The sequence below is a fragment of the Haliotis cracherodii genome, unplaced genomic scaffold (assembly GCF_022045235.1).
Source record: "Haliotis cracherodii isolate W230 unplaced genomic scaffold, xgHalCrac1.p SCAF_6, whole genome shotgun sequence".
Lineage (NCBI taxonomy): Eukaryota > Metazoa > Mollusca > Gastropoda > Lepetellida > Haliotidae > Haliotis > Haliotis cracherodii.
Genome location: NW_027266319.1, coordinates 26,670,955 through 26,693,122, shown reverse-complemented (window position 1 = coordinate 26,693,122; position 22,168 = coordinate 26,670,955). Strand labels below are relative to the sequence as shown.

At 42.4% G+C, this 22,168-nt stretch overlaps 1 protein-coding gene across 1 annotated transcript; it reads left to right on the top strand.

Moving 5' to 3' along the window:
• Nucleotides 1-4,113: 4,113 nt before the first annotated feature.
• Nucleotides 4,114-17,581, top strand: LOC139444888 (uncharacterized). The gene is made up of 3 exons (XM_071225892.1): nucleotides 4,114-4,183; nucleotides 13,635-15,601; nucleotides 16,941-17,581. Exons 2-3 carry the CDS (start codon nucleotides 13,636-13,638, stop codon nucleotides 17,123-17,125), a joined length of 2,151 nt encoding a protein of 716 aa, XP_071081993.1. The 5' UTR covers nucleotides 4,114-4,183; nucleotide 13,635; the 3' UTR covers nucleotides 17,126-17,581.
• Nucleotides 17,582-22,168: the final 4,587 nt, after the last annotated feature.

Genomic DNA, 22,168 nt, shown 5'->3' with positions numbered 1-22,168 from the left:
TGTTTCAGGCCTACTAAAGGGATTGACCTAGGCCTTGAGTGAGTGTGGCCTACTAAAGGGATTGACCTAGGCCTTGAGTGAGTGGTTCGTGCCAACTATAGGGATTGACCTATGCCTTGAGTGAGTGTGGCCTACTAAAGGGATTGACCTATGCCTTGAGTGAGTGTGGCCTACTAAAGGGATTGACCTATGCCTTGAGTGAGTGTGGCCTATTAAAGGGATTGACCTATGCCTTGAGTGAGCGTGGCTTACTAAAGGGATTGACCTATGCCTTGAGTGAGTGTGGCCTACTAAAGGGATTGACCTAGGCCTTGAGTGAGTGTGGCTTACTAAAGGGATTGACCTATGCCTTGAGTGAGTGTGGCCTACTAAAGGGATTGACCTATGTCTTGAGTGAGTGTTGCCTACTAAAGGGATTGACCTATGTCTTGAGTGAGGGTTTCAGGCCTACTAAAGGGATTGGCCTAGGCCTGGAGTGTTTCGGGCCAACTAAAGGGATTGACCTAGGCCTTGAGTGAGTGTTTTGGCCAACTGAAGGGATTGACCTAGGCCTTGAGTGAGTGTTTCGGGCCAACTAAAGGGATTGACCTATGCCTTGAGTGAGTGTGGCCTACTAAAGGGATTGACCTAGGCCTTGAGTGAGTGTGGCCTACTTAAGGGATTGACCTATGCCTTGAGTGAGTTTTTCGGGCCAACTGAAGGGATTGACCTATGCCTTGAGTGAGTGTTTCGGGCCAACTGAAGGGATTGATCTATGTCTTGAGTGAGTTTTTCGGGCCAACTGAAGGGATTGACCTATGCCTTGAGTGAGTGTTTCGGGCCAACTAAAGGGATTGACCTATGTCTTGAGTAAGTGTTACGGGACAACTAAAGGGATTGACCTATGACTTGAGTAAGTGTTACGGGCCAACTGAAGGGATTGACCTATGCCTTGAGTGAGTGTTTCGGGCCAACTAAAGGGATTGACCTATGTCTTGAGTAAGTGTTACGGGACAACTAAAGGGATTGACCTATGACTTGAGTAAGTGTTACGGGCCAACTAAAGGGATTGACCTATGTCTTGAGTAAGTGTTTCGGGCCAACTTAAGGGATTGACCTAGGCCTTGAGTGAGTGTTTCGGGCCAACTAAAGGGATTGACCTATGCCTTGAGTGAGTGTGGCCTACTAAAGGGATTGACCTATGCCTTGAGTGAGTGTGGCCTACTAAAGGGATTGACCTATGCCTTGAGTGAGTGTGGCCTATTAAAGGGATTGACCTATGCCTTGAGTGAGCGTGGCTTACTAAAGGGATTGACCTATGCCTTGAGTGAGTGTGGCCTACTAAAGGGATTGACCTAGGCCTTGAGTGAGTGTGGCTTACTAAAGGGATTGACCTATGCCTTGAGTGAGTGTGGCCTACTAAAGGGATTGACCTATGTCTTGAGTGAGTGTTGCCTACTAAAGGGATTGACCTATGTCTTGAGTGAGGGTTTCAGGCCTACTAAAGGGATTGGCCTAGGCCTGGAGTGTTTCGGGCCAACTAAAGGGATTGACCTAGGCCTTGAGTGAGTGTTTTGGCCAACTAAAGGGATTGACCTATGTCTTGAGTAAGTGTTACGGGCCAACTAAAGGGATTGACCTATGCCTTGAGTGAGTGTGGCCTACTAAAGGGATTGACCTAGGCCTTGAGTGAGTGTGGCCTACTTAAGGGATTGACCTATGCCTTGAGTGAGTTTTTCGGGCCAACTGAAGGGATTGACCTATGCCTTGAGTGAGTGTTTCGGGCCAACTGAAGGGATTGATCTATGTCTTGAGTGAGTTTTTCGGGCCAACTGAAGGGATTGACCTATGCCTTGAGTGAGTGTTTCGGGCCAACTAAAGGGATTGACCTATGTCTTGAGTAAGTGTTACGGGACAACTAAAGGGATTGACCTATGACTTGAGTAAGTGTTACGGGCCAACTGAAGGGATTGACCTATGCCTTGAGTGAGTGTTTCGGGCCAACTAAAGGGATTGACCTATGTCTTGAGTAAGTGTTACGGGACAACTAAAGGGATTGACCTATGACTTGAGTAAGTGTTACGGGCCAACTAAAGGGATTGACCTATGTCTTGAGTAAGTGTTTCGGGCCAACTTAAGGGATTGACCTAGGCCTTGAGTGAGTGTTTCGGGCCAACTAAAGGGATTGACCTATGCCTTGAGTGAGTGTGGCCTACTAAAGGGATTGACCTATGTCTTGAGTAAGTGTTACGGGCCAACTAAAGGGATTGACCTATGTCTTGAGTAAGTGTTACGGGCCAACTAAAGGGATTGACCTATGTCTTGAGTAAAAAAAATGAGTATCTATCTATCTATCTATCTATCTATCTATCTATCTATCTCCCCCCCCCCCCCCCCCCCCCCCCACACACACACCTCTCTCTTTCTCCCATCTCTGTATATATATATATATATATATATATATATATATATATATATATATATATCGTTAATGTCTGTATTCAGGAAATATGATTATTGACTGAAAATTTCTGTCAGTACGTATATTGACTGATTCACTCAGGCAATGCACATATTGACCGAAATTTTCAGTCAGTATACATATTGCTTGGAAAATGGAACTGAATTTTAGAGATATTGACTAAAATGAATTAGACTCCTTAAATCAAAACCCTCATTTTAATTTGGATTTATTTTTATGCAAGGGTCATGCCATACTACGCTGAATAGTATGGGTCAGTGGTAGGTGTATCTCGGTGACCTGTAGGCGTAAACAGGTAATTACGCGATACCTGTCGAAAAGCTCCCAACCGTATCACCGTACCTGCCGGAGAAACCCATTGGGTGAGAGAAGTTGTCAGACTTGTCGGATCAGATTTGCATTGATAGTTAGAGCTATAGATATTATCATTTTCTCCATCCCCTGAAAGATTGTAAAGACATATTTCGCATATCTTTAGGCCAAACAATATTGTTTTTCCGTTTCCCGCCCTACCTAACCTGCAGCACTAGTCCACGACTCTAAACATTGAAGCTTTAGTTTCACCGTAGCTTTTCCGTATTTAATGCCACTTATGTATCATACTTCCAGAGTGAGTGAGTGAGTATATGTCAGTTTAAGCTTCATTATACGACATCTTCATGTTCTCAGATATGCACGGGTAGCTGAGTAGTCCACGACGTCGAAACTTTCTGTGCAGAGTGCATGTGTTAACCATGCGTGTTCGCTCGTCAATGGTTCGAATCCCAGAATTGTCCCGATTGTGGTTTTGGGTCTGTCAGCATAGTATCCTTGTTTATGGACTTCACAAGTCTCTCCCAGACCCCAGAGACTAAATTTCAAAATAAATCCATCTCAAGTTAATAGACTGCCTCAGCAAAAATTAAGCATTGTTCTCGGCCGCATTTGCTTTTTGTTGTTTTTATTTTGTAGATATGTATGTAAAATTATTTAAATAAGAAAACTTCATTACAGTGACTAATGTTAGCCTATGGCCTTATGAAATCCGTATGCCAGCGTTACCATGGCATACTCCCACGTTAAGGTGAAACGACCTGATACAACACGCGTACTGTTAAACTCAACCCGATCACTAATACATTTGGAACAAGCGAATATCTGTTAAAGGTTGAATAGCATCGAAATGAGTCCAGAAAGGATAGAGTCAACACGTTATTTAACCAGGTTCGTCTTTGTGACGCTGACCTTGTTTTGTCTGCGTTTTATAACTGACCTTAAGAGTTCAAAGGTCGGGTTTGTTTCGCTGCCACTGACCAATGGCATTCAAGCTTTTATGACAGTTGTTTTCCCCCTTCAACAAAGATTTTATTATTCACACGCAAGAAGACAATAATATGATTAACTATAAAAGACGACATGGTGACTGCACCTGACACTGAGGGGCCGTATCAAAAGTTCATTAAAAAGAAAATATAGGAAAACAATGGTATCTTTAGTAATATCAGACGTAGCCAGTACATTAAAATGGTGTATATCACAATGTGACATATTCACATAACTGTAAGCTTTAGATGAGAGCCTAGGGTTCATTTATCATGAAACTGTTGTAATGTGTTTGAGACGGTCCCACAGCTGCAGGATACAAAGCGTGTCATAAAGTGGAAACAGGTTCTCCTCGGCACTGCGCGGGACTGTCAATCAGGCCCGACCTTCCAACCGAACAGACCGCAGTGTCAATCACAGGTAAGCAAGCTACCCATAGACTGCCAACGTAATAACTAGTTAACACCTGCAGTTAATTTTTATCAGCTTATTTTCATGATCATGTAAACTTAGAGTATGTTAACTCCATGTTAAATTTAATGTTACGGTCCAATGTCAGAACTCGTCACTATATGGCTGTGATGATGAGATGTAACTTCTAACTTAGGTACTCCCTTATGTCAGATGGATGTTTACACCAGTGGGAATTTGGTTAGGGCTGGGGCTGGCTTTTAGAAGGAATCCCATCTTAAAGAAAAATAGATTTTCAAAAGTTAAATACTACCTGTTTTATATATAAAGTATATAGTATTCATCTACACTGGAGTATGTCGCTTTATTGGTTATGTCCCTAAGTATGCCCGTCCAGGAATGTGTTATAATAATATCATCTGGATGAGGACCTTTGTATATCATTGACATTAAACTGACCTGATTGATATGGCGCATTATTGCCGTCTGTGGATTTTTGACTAGCGACTCCTTTAAAATCGTCCGTACAATTAGTTTAGAATCTCAAGAAATAATATATTTGTTCTGCAATTACCCTGTTCTCCCTACAGTTTAATACGTTTCATTCCATGAAGTTGTCCACGTACGCAACTAGATCATCAGGATTAACATATTTCCTGATTAGCAAATCATGTACATGCTACATGTCGTAAAGGGCCTCACATATTTAACGAAATGTTGAATATTATTGCACTTAAATAGCGACGTACATGCACGTGTGTGTGTGTGCGTGCGCGTGTGTATGTGCGTGCGTGTGTGTGTGGGTGTGTCTGTGCGTGTGTGTCTGTGCGTGTGTATGTGTGTGCGTGTGTATGTGTGTGTGCATGTGTGTGCGTGCGTGTGAGTGGGTGTGTGTCTGTCTGCGCGTGTGCGGTTGCGTGGGCGGTTGAGTGTGCGGGTGCGTACGTGTTCGTGAAGCTGTTTGTACTAACATTGACTATGATTGTTTTTTTGTGCAGCGATACCATGCCGCAGTTTAACATAAATACCCCACACAGACACAGTACACTCCGCCGACTTGATTTATCCATTTAATGCCGAACGCCAAGATTTTAAACTTTTAGTCTTATGTCAGGATTATTTTGTTAGCACAAGTCACGAATGGACATTAAATCGTTTAATGTAACAGGATAAAGATGAGGAGGATGCACACTTGATGTTTATCACATATGCCAAATACGAAAGGCTTCATACACAAATTTTCCCAACAACCTAATAGTTTTCTTTTTCTTATGAAAAAAGCGACAAAACCCTTCTGACTATATCATGAGCATGTGTTTATGAATCACTATCAAATAGTGATGATACAAGGTGTTCGCGAAAAACCAATAATTCAATATTACCCAATAATTCAATAACGTTACACACCGATGGATGTTTGTGATAATAAGTGTTTGCCAAGGAAAGATTATTACACTCTTCAGTAAGAGCATTGACGAGTTCCCGTTGAGTTGCCGGAAAGACATGGCGTCGTGAAAGGGCGATCTGCAGCTCGTTCCACATATGTTCCATAGGACGGAGGTCCGGTGACCGGCCTGGACCGGCCTGGACCGGCCTGGTTTCCTACTCTGAGTAGGCATCAACGACCCTGGCACGATGGGGTCGCCCGTCATCTTCCATTAGGATGAAGTCTGGTCCGATTGCACCAGCCTACAGTCTCAGGTACACATCCAGAATGTCATCCCTGTAGTGCACACCCGTCATCCTGCCCCGCTGGAGGACATGGAGATCGGTTCACCAGCTCTACTGATCCCACCCCAAATCATGATTGAGCCCCCTCCACAGCGGTCGTTTACTCGTACGTAAGAGTCCTGAAATCGTTCTCGTTGTCTACGCCACATTCGGCCACGAGGATCTCTGAAGTCTAGACAGTATCTCGATTCATCAGTAAAATGTACTGTAGCCTAGTCCTGGTCCGTCCAATTGAAGTGATCTTCAGTTCAATCCAAACGTGCCTGGTGGTGAAGTCGGGTCAGCGGGATGCGAATGCATGCCCATAGTGACTTGAGATCAGTTTCACAGAGACGACTATAAACCATCTGAGAAGAAACGTTAACTTTACTGCATTTCCTGGTAAATGTACAACAGTCTGTGAGAAGCCAGACAGTCCTGAGGGCTGACCCCAATTTCTGACACCTCACCTGAGCGCTACAGAATTGTGAGGCAACCCCCCGAGCCATTACTTGATGAATTTTAGTATTTGTCACTACCAGCTGGTAACTAATTTATTTTCAGTATGTTATGAAATAAACATACGACATCATGTAGTAATTATAGTGAACTTGTCGCTTCGAAGTAACAATTTTGTCTCTGCACATTCGCTTCCAGTCGTTTGTCAGTATCACGGCATTAAAAACAAAGACACGGTGATGTACGAGATTCTAGGTTCTATGGTTTGAAATCTACTGCATGATCACCTCGACTGTGTTCGCACTTTTATCACAGACCTTGATGCAGAACGTAGCACACGCGGACGGTTTGTCCACTGATGTTGACCGTACCAGCTCGAAAAGAATGGGAAATGCGGCAATGAAAGATGCGTAAAATGCTACAAATATTTGACGAGAATATCTTCGTATTTCATTCCTAGCCTTTGTACAGTTGCAATGATTTATGGCAACGAGGTTCGACCCCAAGTTACAAAATTCTTCATACGTTTGAAATCTCCAGAAGGAATGGTTGGCTTCAACAACAGCTCAGCGATATATATAGATCACAGGAAGGGTCATGTCATACTACGCTGAACAGTATGGGTCAGTGGTAGGTGTCCCTCGGTGACCTCTAGGCGTAAACAAGTAAATATGCGATACCTGTCGATAAGCTCCCAGCCGTATCACGTTACCTGCCTGAGACACCCATTAGGTGAGCGAAGTCGTCAGACTTGTCGGATCAGATTTGTATTGATAGTTAGAGCTATAGATATTATCATTTTCTCCATCCCTTTGAAAGATTGTAAAAATAGATTAAAAAACCCCATTTTTGTACCTAATAAGGTCGATATATTCAATTTAATATCATAGATATGAAATCCATCCCCTGAGAGATTGTAAAAGTAGATTAAAAAACCCCATTATTGTACCTAATAAAGTCGATATATTCAATTTAATATCATAGATATGAAATCCATCCCCTGAAAGATTGTAAAAGTAGATTAAACAAACCCCATTATTGTACCTAATAAAGTCGATATATTCAATTTAATATCATAGATATGAAATATGAAATTATTGAGCTCGATAGTCACATGTCGTTGTACAAAGGCATTGAAAACTGTTCATGTCACGTAAGGCCACAAGGGTGCGCTGAACTCAGTACCTCGTGTGACCGCCCCGGGCAGCAGTCACGGCTCTGCATCTCCTCGGCACTGACTGAATAAGTGTACGAGCATTGTCCTGTTGAAACAGCTCCCTCTGGCGGTCAAAGATTTGAAGAAGGTAAAGTTGAAGAATTTGATTCACGTAGCGATTTGCTGCCAAATGTCCCTGAATCACAACTACGTCGGATCTCGTGGTGTAGGTTATGCCCCCCCCCCCCCCCCCCCCCCCCCCCCGCCACACACACACATGACACTACCGCCACCGTAATTGTCGAATTCACGTACACAGTGTGGGGCAAAACGCTCATTTCGACGACGATGAACACGTTGTCTTCCATCTCGCCGGTGAAGAAGAAATCGTGATTCATCGCTAAAACCACACTCGTCTCGTTTCTCAAATTCCAAGGCTGTAAGGTATGGCACCAACGCAGAACGTCGATGGATCTCTTGCAAAACAGGGACGATAACTGGTCTTCATGGTCGGATTCCATCCTCCTGAAGATGGTTCCTGACAGTCTGGTCCGATATCCTCCTCAAACCAGGGATGCGTCCTGCAGTCTCCGTAGCTGTGGCATTGCGATGACGTAGGTGGAACAGTCGAATGTAGCGATCCTGTGCAGGGGTGGTAACTCTTGGTCGGCCGGTTCTCGGACGGTCTGCAGTGGAATTGAAGCGTGTGTATCGGTCCCAAAGGCGGCAAATGGTGCTGTGGTGGACGCTGAAGTGGCGTTCAACAGAAGACTGCAATTCCCCTTTTGGATACATCCTATAGCGATGTTCCGAGTCTCGGCATTTTCGAACTTGAAAAATGTTGACAATTGAATGACAAATTATTGGCTTATGCTTGCCTTTTTATAGCCACTACCACGAGTTACGAATGCCATAACTTGCATATCCATTTTGCTTTACTGTTTTCCTCCATGACATTTTTGAACAAATGTGAAAACAATGCCGTTTAAGACATTGCAAATCGACAATGGCTGCGTTTTGACGCACCGTTTGTCGAATATCGGGCCACCAACATTTTCCAATAACATATATCCAATGTATATATCAGATTTTTTGTGTAGTCAGGTTCAATGAACTACGTACTACCTGTGCGTTTCTTTTTATGAAGAGTGTATTTGGCATATCTTTAGGCCAAACAATATTTCTTGTTCCGTTTTCCGACCGACTTTACCTGTAGCTCTAGTCCTCGACCGTAAACATTGAATCTTTAGTTTCACCATAGCTTTTCCGTATTTAATGCCACTTGCGTATTTAGTATTTGTTGCGCTTCACAACAGGTGCACCAGTCATTATCTTCAATATACCGACACTAAATATTCATTTGAAAGTAGGGTTTTACTGCACATTACGTCACAGTTTAATGTACTCAAAGAATTCGCCCCGCACATTGTAATGAAATCTCGGCCGCTGCCACATATATAGCGAGATTTTGCGTTTCTTTCTCATCATCATGCGGACTTGATAGCGGCCTTCTTTGAGCTGCGACACCTTTTCTGATATGTACGGGCGGATTAGTTCGTGGTTTATTGAATCTGAATTTTGTTTTAAACGCTAATAAATAATGATAATTTTCACATGTTTGAATCTATTTGTGTGAAGTATTGTACAGAGGTGCAACTTTACCTGAAACGTCTACCAGCCATTGAGAACATACAAAGATTATACAACCCCTTTACCTTTACATTCGTGGAAACTAACTATGGCTATCGGGCTAGTGTCAAGTCGCATCCCTGCTGAAGGATGCGTATAGTAACGGCACATTTTGGCCAATTGCAACTGTATAGTTTAAGAAAAGAGGAAAATATGTACCTTATTTTTAGCATTTGCATGTCTTTGACTTACAGCAACTGATGTAGACGGCGTAAATTTGTTAACAAGCTTATTATAGGGGTTTTCTGAAAGCGTTTTTCTATTTGTTAATAATGAGAAAATCTTTGATCCGAACTTTCTTGTTTAGCGATATAAACAAGGTAAAAGTGGTGCAAATACAACTTGGACGCATATTTGCACAATGAGTAATTTGTTTTCAAGCCCGAAAACTTGCGTTATCAACCTATACCCTATATACCATACTTATATTTGATCTTTTCATAAGTTTACTTGATAGACAAAAATGCCAAGCTGATCATATCAGCATATTTGTTTATATATCAAAACAATACTGCATTTTGTATCCATTTGTTTTATGAGAGCAATAAAAAAAACCCGTTTATAATACTTCCTGAGTTAGTGAGTAGATGCCGGTCAAAGCTCAGGTGTGCAGCTGTTCACAAATATTCATGTTCTTGGAGATGGCACAGGTAGCCGAGTTGTCCAAGGCGTTCGAAACAAGAATGACAGTAGCAGTGAGCGTGTCCGCTCGTCATTGGTTCAAGTCCAGTATTGTCACGATTATGATTTTGGGTATGTGAGCCCAATATCGGTTTTTATGGACTGCACTAGTCTCTCCCAGACCATAGAGAATATATTAAAAAAGAATCCAACTCAAGTCTAGAATAATTTGGCATGAGTCGATTGCCTCATCTCAAATTAAGCATTGTTCATAAAAAAAGGGTCCATGGTGGTTTCATTTTTTTAATTTTGTAGATATGTATATTCATTTAACTGAGAAACCTTTATTTCTGGGCCTTACAAAATTCATATTCATATACTGTGGCATACTCCCACGATAAGGTGAAACGCCCTGATATAACACAAGTACTGTTCAGAGCGGCGTTGAACTCAACCCTCTGACTCATGCACGAATACAATTGGAACAAGCGAACATCTGTTAAAGGTTGAATAGCCTCAAAATGTGTCTAGAAAGGTTGAGTGGAGTCAACACGTTATTTAACCAGGTTCGTCTTTGTGTCGCTGACCTTGTTTTGGTTGCGTTTTATAACTGACCTTAAGAGTTGATAGGTCAGGTTTACTTTTGTTCGCGGTCACTGACCAATGGCATTCTAGCTTTTATGAAAGTTGTTTTTCCCCTTCAACAAAGATCCTATAAAGAACATACAATTCAAGTCAATTCTATTAGGTTGCTGCTTGTATAGGATATTAATAATGCTCATCTACAGATTGCTCTCACGGAGGACAGCACGTTGTATTTTAGGACATTTCTTTTCAAATATCCTGTTTAAACAGGTGTTGTTGCCTTACATTTAGGGCTGCGTCGAAAAATAAGAGTAACTTTTCAATGATAGACCTCTTTTGTGAAGACATGAGATTTACGGACGACTGTGAAGATCATTGTGCGATATACTTTACAAGGAGAAACTGAAACAAATCATAACAAGATCAAACTCATTCTCCAGCAAATGTTAATCAAAAAGGACACATAGACTTTTAATTACAACTGCATATCTTCCTTGTTCCACATCTAACATGGACATACCTGTACGGAATTATGTCAACGCGTGACGATACAAAGCAAATGATGGATCTATAACCTACAACTCGGGTTCTAACTAAAACTTAAACTTAAATGATTGTAGACAACTTAGCCACTCTTGAGTTAACACGTCTCTTATTCTTTGTTTAAAATCCGTCATAAATATTGGAACACTGCCCAATTTCTGGAAGAACGTTACAAGCAATATAATGTACCCTCTCCATGTACTCCTGTCTTTGGTAGCCCCATATTTCTGACCAGTAGTGTAAAATTGGCATTATTTAAGAATAAAAAAACTTGAAGTAAACATTGTATGGAAACTGGTCATAACAATACACACTGACCTTAGAACTTCAAATAATGCTTTCTTTGCCTTTATTGCAACGTATCTATTCTGAGAAAGACTTAACTAACTCGTGAGTACTATACCAAGATAATTATATTGGTTAACAACTTCGAAATTACAGTCACCACATGTCCATGATGATATCACATGCACATGTACAAATAACTTCTGTAGCTAATTCATTTATAAATAGAGAAAAGTGAATTGGACTTAGGACACGCCCTTGTCGCAATCCCAAAAGGCAATAAAATGAATCTGTAAAGCCTTCATTTGTCTTAAATAATTGATACATAGTATTACTCGTAATACTCTGTAACATGTAACATACAAGAGAACCATAACATGAATCACCACCGAAGACATTGTGACCGCATCTGGCAATGAGGGGGCCGTATCAAAAGTCCATTAAAAAGAAAATATATGAAGATGATTGTATCGTTAGTAAATGCAAAAGTAGTAAAATCGTAAATATCTGACAGAGTGTTGTCGACATCCATACAAACCTAAGACCAAAAATGAATTGGGAATTTCCGCATGGATTGGGATTGACGTGTGTGGAAAGAATGAGGTACTGCAGAAATATAAATTGGGGGAATTTAATGCCACAATGTAACACGGATGAGATTCTTAGGTCACACGTCCTTCCCATTATGCAACAAGCAAATGTCGTTTTCCAACAAGATACACCAGATCTCAAACGACAGGTCTGAGAATGGCCTTTTCCAGGAATCACAACACCCAGGTCCTGCCATGACCATCCATGTCTCCATATTTAAACCCAATCGAACATTTAATGGATGCACTGAATCAACGACTGCGAGTACGTCAGTAGCAACCACAGAACCTCCGACAGTTGGCACACGTACTGCAGTCTGAGTGGGCGAACATTCACCAGCTCACAAAGCGTGCATTCTAAGCAATTCCATTTGACCAAGCACACGTGCACAATAATGCATGTATCAAGGGAGATTCATAAGAAATCTCTGTTAGAGTCCATTATACACCTGCAGTTATTTTAGACATGGGAGTTGTTTTATGGTACGTTATAAACCTCCAGTGACGTCATTCTATTGTTCTTTGTAGGGTTTAATCACATTAACAGGAATGTAAGAATATCCCTGGGATTTTTTTAATGCTCCAGGGATTTTATATAATATCCCATATATTTTATTTAGGCATTTGAACACAATGTAACGAACTGTAAAATTAAATTACTAAGGTTTTCTTTATATTCCCGCGCATTAAACATGCAACCTTCGTATTTGCAGCACAGTGATTGTTCCACTAGGCTACAGAAGCCCAGATAAAATCACAACCCGTGCTCGTGGGTTTCACCGAAGTGGTAAACGTCTGAGGCCTGCATCACTTCGGTCTTTCCCCCCACATTAAGCTGACACGCCGCGATATAACGGGAATAGTGTTAAAAGCGGCGTTAAACCCAACTCACTCACTCGCCTGTCTACTCGTTGCCTTACTGGTCTCTTTTATTACCAGCTCACGTAGATAAATCAATGGAAAGGAATCTGAACCATATCAGATCATTGATACACAGAGATTACTGCACTAGTGTCTGATGGATACCATTTATCTTGAGTTGTTTGAAACGAGTTGTAAGATAAATGGTAAATGACAGGCACAAATGCAGTAATCTGTTTCTGACACACCCTAAACCCTATGACGCATTTACACATAACACAGCGGCCGTGAGTGATATCATCCGGCTTACTGCATGCACCTCATGCCAAGTGTAACCCTCCACAAAAAGTTTCCGTCACATCTGTGGAATAGCAAGGCGATGAAAAATTTAGACTATATAAGATAAAACAATAACATTTATTTACACTCCTAAAACTTCAGGTCCGACACAGACGTGTATTCGAATGAATAATGATGAGGAAAGTAGTCCGTCATTATCTGATCTTTAGTTCATCAACTTGAAGTAGCCAATCAATGATCTGGAATTCGATCTCACACACATGTTTGATACCAGTTATCTCAGGGGGTTCTCACCAAGGGTGTGTGGGAAAACTGAAGCTTAAGTTAAATTTCTTGGCCGAATTCCATTGTTTTGATTTTGCCAATACGAGCAGCATTAAGGAAGGAGAACTGGTGCCCATCGGGATGCCTACTTTTTGCTAAAATGTCCTATCACCAAATTTCACAAAGCTGTCATCTATGAGGAAGTCAATCATTTCGCAAATTGTTTTTTAAGTTCAGAAGACGTTATCTTTATTTTTGACAAATGCATCCTGAATTGTCCGTGTCACGTGTAAACAGGGAAAGGAGGGGGCGTATTGTAACATGACCTGAACATAATCAGCAAAAAAATATTTACTTGCTATTTCAAAGTTCTCACCAGATTTTTTTTCTATTTCAGGATGTGGTGTTTCCGAGCAGTTTCTTGCCTCTTGCTGTCAATCATGTCAGCGAGGGGCGTGGCCTCGGAGTGCAAGATGACAGATGAAGAGTGCGAATTCGTTCTTGTCATTGACAAACGCCTCACAATGATGAAAGGGTCCGAGGCCGTTTTCCCCGAGGGAGGGAATCTGTATAAATATAACGTTGTCAATACATCAGCTGCTACTCCAGAGACATCCATTGGAGTCATCCAGGCAGACGGCTTCGAACCACAGCGAGTCGTAACCGTGGCCAATGGCTCCATGCCCGGGCCTGCTATCGAGGTCTATGAAGGTCAAACTGTAATCGTCCATGTTAAAAATCACCTCCACAACGAAGGATTGTCCATCCACTGGCACGGACTTCATCAACAAGGTACGCCATATATGGACGGTGTGGCCTTCATAACTCAGTGTCCTATACTTCCGGGTCAAGAGTTCACCTACAAGTTCAAGGCCAAACCCAAGGGCACATTCTGGTATCATTCTCATATGGGCAACCAGCGGACCATGGGGCTTCTAGGCCCGCTGATCATCAGAGAGAAGAAACCACTGGTGATGGAAGAAATGGTAATGGTGCTACAAGACTGGAACCACGACGACTCAATGGCCGTCCTTCTGAAAATGATGTATGGATCATTCAAAAACAGACAAAAGGTTCCAACTACGGATTCTCTTGACGGCTCCCATTTCAGCCGATATGCAATGTTGAGTGGGCTAATCAACGGAAAGGGACGACTCTATCATAAAGACGGAAAGCATAACGGAGCCCCTCTTACCACCTTTGATGTTAAACCAAACACACAGTACAGGTTCCGGGTCATCGCCGCTGGCCACCTCTACCCATTCCGGGTGTCCGTGCACGGTCACGAACTGACCATTGTGGCGTCCGACGGGTATGACCTGCGTCCAGAAGTCGCAGAGTCCTTCATCATCAACCCTGGTGAGAGAATCGACTTCATCCTTAACACCACGAACGTAGTGGACAACTACTGGATTCGGGCACAGACTCTCGAGAAAGGTGTGGACAACAAAGCTGAAGCTATTCTCAGATACGAAGGCGCGTCCGAAGCAGAGCCAACCTCAGTCAGAAGAACATGCTCGGTTGTCAATCCATGCCGTGTCATCAACTGTCCCTTCACATACTACCCAATGCAACATACCCAATGCCTCCGGTTCGACCAGCTCAAATCTTTGGCTGATGATGACCCCGCTCCAATGGTGACAGCTGGGAAGTTCAAGGAACATTTCCTCAATTATGCCTTCCCTGGCACAAAACTATATCCGGGACAGGTCAACGGCCGGGCATTCGTGATGCCAAGTGTGTCTGCTCTGACGCAGCCGGATGAGATACACACCACGTGTGACAAGGAGGACTGTGGTGAGGAGAGGACGTGCCACTGCACCTACAAGCTGGATCTAACATACGGAGACACAGTTCAGATGGTCCTCCTCAACTTGGGCAACGGGAAGGGTTGGTCTCATCCTGTTCATCTCCACGGCCATTCCTTCTACGTGCTAAAGATGGGCTATGCGCAATACAACGCCTCCAACGGGCAGGTCACAGGCGATAACATTGATATTGATTGTCACAACGTCAGCCACAACTTCTGTAATTCGCCAACTTGGGCCAACTCATCGTGGACGGGGGATAACATACCTGGCCTGGAGCTGAAGAACCCACCGCGGAAGGATACCATTATAGTGCCAACTGGTGGTTATGCGGTTGTGAGAATACGCGCTGACAATCCTGGAGTGTGGTTCATGCATTGCCACATTGAGATGCACAGTGCTGACGGGATGGCGATGATGATCAACGAGGCTCAGGACCATCATCCTGCTCCGCCGGATAACTTCCCGAAATGCGGGAATTTCGGTCCTAAAATTACGTTTAGCAAAAATAATGAAAGAGGGGAAAACGAGAAAGAGAGCAAGGAAGAAAACAAAAGTAAGTATTTTAACCATTTTGATTGTCTCTATGTAATAATGAAACAATAATGGAACACACTAGCCTGTGTTCTTAGACAGAATTGCACAATAGGACCGTGATGCAGGGATGTGTTGATTCTTTAGGAACTTAAATTTACAAAGATGCCGTTGCTCATTGCCGGCCATAGCTGTTTCCTAGAGTTTCCGGAGCAATTGAGTTTTGAGGTCTATTGTTCTGTCATTGTCAGTTGTAATGAGATTTGTTATTAAATTGGGTGGGTGGATCAGTTGGGTTTAACGCCGCTATAAACAGTATTCCAGTTATATCGCGGCGTGTCAGCTTAATGTGGGAGGAAGCCCGAAGTGATGCAGGTCTCAGACGTTTACCACTTCGGTGACTTCGGGTATGGTGCTGATAAACCTAGAAACATAATCGGGGCGAACCGGGATTCAAAACCACAATCATAGGTTTCTTGCGTGCCCTGTTATTGGGACATTCCTGCGTGTCACTGTTTATAGGACATGATAGGTTTATGTGAGTTGCAATGCCTCAATTCCATGTCCATCTGCTAAAAATCCTCATTTTTCCTGGGACCTGGGTTAGAATATTAGTGATCTCCTTCACTCTGTTGGCTTCTCTGAGTTTCATTGGTGTGTCAACATATCATGTTCTGTGTTTCGGTGGTGTATCAACATGTCATGCTCTGTGTTTCGGTGCTGTATCAACTTGTTTCAGCGGTCTATCAACATGTCATGTTCTGTGTTTCATTGGTACCATTTTTCAGTGGTACGGCATGACGTGTTCTGTGTTTCAGTGGTACAGTATGACGTGTTCTGTGTTTCAGTGGTACGGCATGACGTGTTCTGTGTTTCAGTGGTACGGCATGACGTGTTCTGTGTTTCAGTGGTACAGTATGACGTGTTCTGTGTTTCAGTGATACAGTATGACTTGTTCTGTGTTTCAGTGGTACAGTATGACTTGTTCTGTGTTTCAGTGATACAGTATGACTTGTTCTGTGTTTCAGTGGTGCAGTATGACGTGTTCTGTGTTTCAGTGATACAGTATGACTTGTTCTGTGTTTCAGTGGTACAGTATGACGTGTTCTGTGTTTCAGTGATACAGTATGACTTGTTCTGTGTTTCAGTGGTGCAGTATGACGTGTTCTGTGTTTCAGTGGTGTATCAGTATGACGTGTTCTGTGTTTCAGTGGTACAGTATGACGTGTTCTGTGTTTCAGTGATACAGTATGACTTGTTCTGTGTTTCAGTGGTGCAGTATGACGTGTTCTGTGTTTCATTGGTAGAGGATGACGTGTTCTGTGTTTCAGTGATACAGTATGACGTGTTCTGTGTTTCAGTGGTGTATCAGCATGACGTGTTCTGGACTGTGGTCGGCTGCCTGATCGGGGTGTGCGCCCTTCAGTTCCTCATCCTGCTGTGCATGTGCTGCCGGCGATGCGAAGGATCGGGCCGGGAGAAATACAACATGGAGCCAACATTTACCCCAAACCCACAGGAAAACAAGGGATACCAAAAGTATTAAATGTCCAAGGTGTACACGTCAGGCGAGATCAGGAATTTACAATTCACGCAACCACCTGTCCTGCGTCCCCTCTGGACTGAGTGTACCCCTTTATCGTTGAACTGACGTTCTGTACACACGGGGCGCCTGGCACCTCAGCTTACACTGGACGTGAACATGAAGTATGAATTAGATTTTTTAAATTTCCTTACATACCTTAGAGTCGACTGTGTAATACTGAGGTAATATTGAGTAAGGATATTGTTTAGATCATTTCACCAAAAACACGCAATTGTTTTCATTGAAAGAAGAAAGCGAACAAGGTAATTTCACAACACATTTTCTATAGGATATGCAGCATGTTGGGGGAACAAAATATCTTTTCAAAACAAGAATTCCAGAATACCTGCCATCCCCCTAATATTAACATCAACCACGCAAATACATAAACAACATCAGTGTTTTTAAGGTGCAATGGATGTTCTATACGTAAGCAGGAAATGTCACTCACGATTCTCTGTTATATTCATTTCTATGTATTCACTCATATATTAAGTATGTTAGCCATACCATTTATAGGTATTTATATATTTTTTACCAATCATTGTACTCTGAATGTGTTGATTTTAGAAGCGTTGATTGTGCATTTTTCAGATTGTTATTTTTATGCGTATTTCTTAACTTCATACACGTACGTGCTAATATACGGGAAATACTAGATGTACCCCACATGAAGGGTACAACACGGATACGAGATGTACCCCATATGAATGGTACAACAGGGATACGAGATGAACCCCATATGAATGGTACAACAGGGATACGAGATATACCCCATATGAATGGTACAACAGAGATACTAGATATACCCCATAAGAATGGTACAACAGGGATACGAGATGTACCCCATATGAATGGTACAACAGGGATACAAGATGTACCCCATATGAATGGTACAACAGGGATACGAGATGTACCCCATATGAATGGTACAACAGGGATACGAGATGTACCCCATATGAATGGTACAACAGGGATACGAGATGTATCCCATATGAATGGTACAACAGGGATACGAGATGTACCCCATATGAATGGTACAACAGGGATACGAGATGTACCCCATATGAATGGTACAACAGGGATACGAGATGTACCCCATATGAATGGTACAACAGGGATACGAGATGTACCCCATATGATTGATACAATACGGATACGAGATGTACCCCATATGAATGCTACAACAGGGATACGAGATGTACCCCATATGAATGGTACAACAGGGATACGAGATGTACCCCATATGAATGGTACAACAGGGATACGAGATGTACCCCATATGAATGGTACAACAGGGATACGAGATGTACCCCATATGAATGGTACAACAGGGATACGAGATGTACCCCATATGAATGGTACAACAGGGATACGAGATGTACCCCATATGAATGGTACAACAGGGATACGAGATGTGTCCCATATGATTGATACAATACGGATACGAGGTGGACTCCATACGTGAATGTGCTGCAAGGTTGTCAGCAACACTCGATACATGTGTACCGTCTGAGGCGCCGCATTTCGTTGTGCGGACTTCCTTCATCCGAATCTGTTATGTTTCTAGAGTGTACAGCACCATACCAATGGTCGTGGGTTACCCTTCACTTGTTTCAGGTTCCCTCTCACGTCAAGCTGACACACCGTGATAAAACTGTAATACAGTAAACTACGGTTATAACGAACACGCTTATAACGAACTGACGGATATAACGAACTAACTTTTTAGTCCCGACTTTTTGCCGTAGTTATGCTGTATATATACTTATAACGAACTACGGTTATAACGAACTAAAAATAGTAGTCCCTTTGAGTTCGTTATAACCGTAGTTTACTGTACTGTTAAAAGCGTCGTTAGAGCAAGCTCACTCACTCACGTGATCTTATTTAGATTGGATTTATCTTGATTTATTAGTATATGTATGGTCATAGATATATAGTTGTACACTCTACAGTAGATGCTTTGTGCTACATACAGTTTTTGTCATGATGATCGATACTGCACACGCGCTAAACTTCAGCTCCCTTGGGAAACTAACTCTAAGTTAGATACGATTTCTCCAGATTTATATGCACAGTAATAAAGACATAGTTTTACACTATACAGTATTTGTTTTCTGTTCCGTACGAGTTTGATCGATACTGCATTGGAAATTATGCCAATCAGAAACTCGACGTCTTGGAGTGCGTCTTTATTCCTGCTATAGAAGACAAAAAAGGCACTAAACCATATCTCCCTGGGGAGACTATGTCTTCAAGAACAATTGAATAAAAAATACTCAAACCCTTCCGGGTACCGACATATTGCTTTGGACCCGTGAAGATTCCGGGGTCTTCAGCAACCTATACTTGCCGTAAAAGGTGACTATGCTTGTCGTAAAAGGCGACTAACGGGATCGGATGGTCAGGCTCGCTGACTTGGTTGACGCATGTCATCGATCCCAATTGCGTGGATCGATGCTCATGATATTAATCACTGGATTGTCCGGTCCAGACTCAATTATTTACAGGCCGCCGTCATTAACTGGAATATTGCTGAGTGCAGCGTTAAACAACAAACCAACCAACCAACTTATTGCTTTGTGGTCTGATTAACTCTCAACGTCGGTGTGATTATGCTGGGCTAGTCAGGAACATACACACTCCTTTGCATATTTTACTGAATGAACTTCAGATGTTGACCTTTAAAGTCTGAACAAGATCTTAATATATATATATCATTTATACAAATATGAAATTTTGGATCTCGATAGTCACATGTTGTCGTTGTACAAAGGTATTGAAAACTGTTCGTTGTCATGTAACATAAGGCCACAAGGTTGAATTCAGTATCTCTTGTGACTGTCACGGGCAGCAATCACGGCTCTGTATCTCCCCTAAATAAGTGTAAGAATTCTGTCCTGCGGAATTCTTTGCCATTCTGCTTGTAACGTGTTGGACAGTTGTAGGAGTGTCTGTGGTGTGTTCTGACGTTGACGTAGACGTCGATCGAGTTCATCCCAGAGGTGTTCGATTGGGTTGAGCTCTGGAGATCTCGACGGCCAGGGCAAAACGTTGATGTTGGCATTATGTAGGTAGGCTGCCGTGACACGAGATGTGTGCGGTGGAGCGTTGTCCTGTTGAAACAGCTCCCTCTGGCGGTCAAAGAGGAAGGTAAGGTTGAAGAATTTGATTCATGTAGCGATTTGCTGTCAAATGTCCCTGAACCACAACCAAGACAGATCTCGTGGTGTAGGATATGGACCCAAGTACCATGACACTACCGCTACCGATATTGTCGAGTTCATGTACACAATGTGTGTCAAAACGCTCATTTCGACGACGATGAACAGGTTGTCTACCATCTCGCCGGTGAAGAAGAAATCGTGATTCATCGCTAAACCACACTCATCTCCAGTTTCTCAAATTCCAAGGCTGTAAGGAATGGCACCAACGCAAGCTTTGCTGTCGATGGATCTGTTACAAAACAGGGACGATAACTGGTCTTCTGGGTCGGATTCCAGCCTCGCGAAGATGGTTCCTGACAATCTGGTCCAATATCCTCCTCAAACCAGGTATGCGTCCTGCAGTCTCCATAGCTGTGACATTGCGATGACGTATGTGGAACAGTCGAATGAAGCGATCCTGTTCAGGGGAGGGAACTCTTGGTCGGCCGGTTCTCGGACGGTCTGCAGTGGAATTGAAGCGTGTGTATTGGCCCAAAGGCGGCAAATGGTGCTGTGGTGGACGTTGAAGTGGCGTGCAACAGAAGACTGCAATTCCCCTCTTTAGATACATCCTATAGCGATGTCCCGATCGGCAGCGTTGAGTCTCGGCATTTTCGAACTTGAAAAATGCTGACAATTGAATGACAAATTATTTGCTTATGCTTGCCTTTATAGCCACTACCACGAGTTACGAATGCCATAACTTGCACGTCCATTTGGCTTTACTGTGTTCCTCCATGACATTTTTGAACAAATGTGAAAACAATCCCGTTTAAGACGTTGCAAATTGACAATGGCTGCGTTTTGACGCACCGTTTGTCGAATATCAGGCCACCAACATTTTCCAATAATATATATCCAATTTATATACCGTTTTTTGGTGTAGTCAGGTTCAATGAACTACATACTACCTGTGCATTTCTTTTTTTGAAGAGTGTAATTGTAAATAAATGTAAATATATTTATATATTTGTAAATATATGTAAATGTATGTATATAACACCGACGGCCATGCAAGCTGATTCTTGTCATCACATTACAACTAAGGAAAAGTTAGTTGTATCGTAATGTTGAGAATTTCACTGTGGTCATTGGCGTTATTGGCATAGCCGATACTGCGGAGGCCACATGTCTTTAGTACAACCAGGGCACAAGAGTGCATCAATTCCCATGGCATAACAAGAATGTGGATATTGACTTCTTGTATTAACCGTACTGTTTCAAATTATAAGTAGAATGCATGGATATGAGGATCGCCACAAAAATCTCATTGAGAAATAAAGGTTTTACAAAATATAGAAAAGTCCTTACCCCGTACTTTAGTTCCATGCAACAAAATCTTTATAAAATAATATCAAATTCAAATTTTAAAAAGTATATGTACATCTTTTGCGTATAAAAAAGACGTTAAAAGACATCAACCGTGCCATTAAGTTTGTAAAATGTACTCTTAAGTAATTAAAACTTGTAACAAACCCCAAGGATCGCCTTTGTAAGACCATTTCTCTCAATTCGTCAGCATGCCGCCTTTTATGCTTGCTCGGTTGGTCTGGCTCGCTAAAGTGGTTGATGAATGTTATTATATCCTAATGGCATAGCTCGATGCTTAGGATGTCAATAACTGGATTGTCTGGTCCAGACACGATTGATCACAAACATTTGTCATATAGATGGAATACAGGCGAGGGGGCGATAAACTACAAATAAGGTGTGGTGAAATGGGGTTTCTCGCGTTCGAGATTATTGCGCTTATATAGCGACGTACATGAGCGTGCGTGCGTGCGTGCGTGCGTGC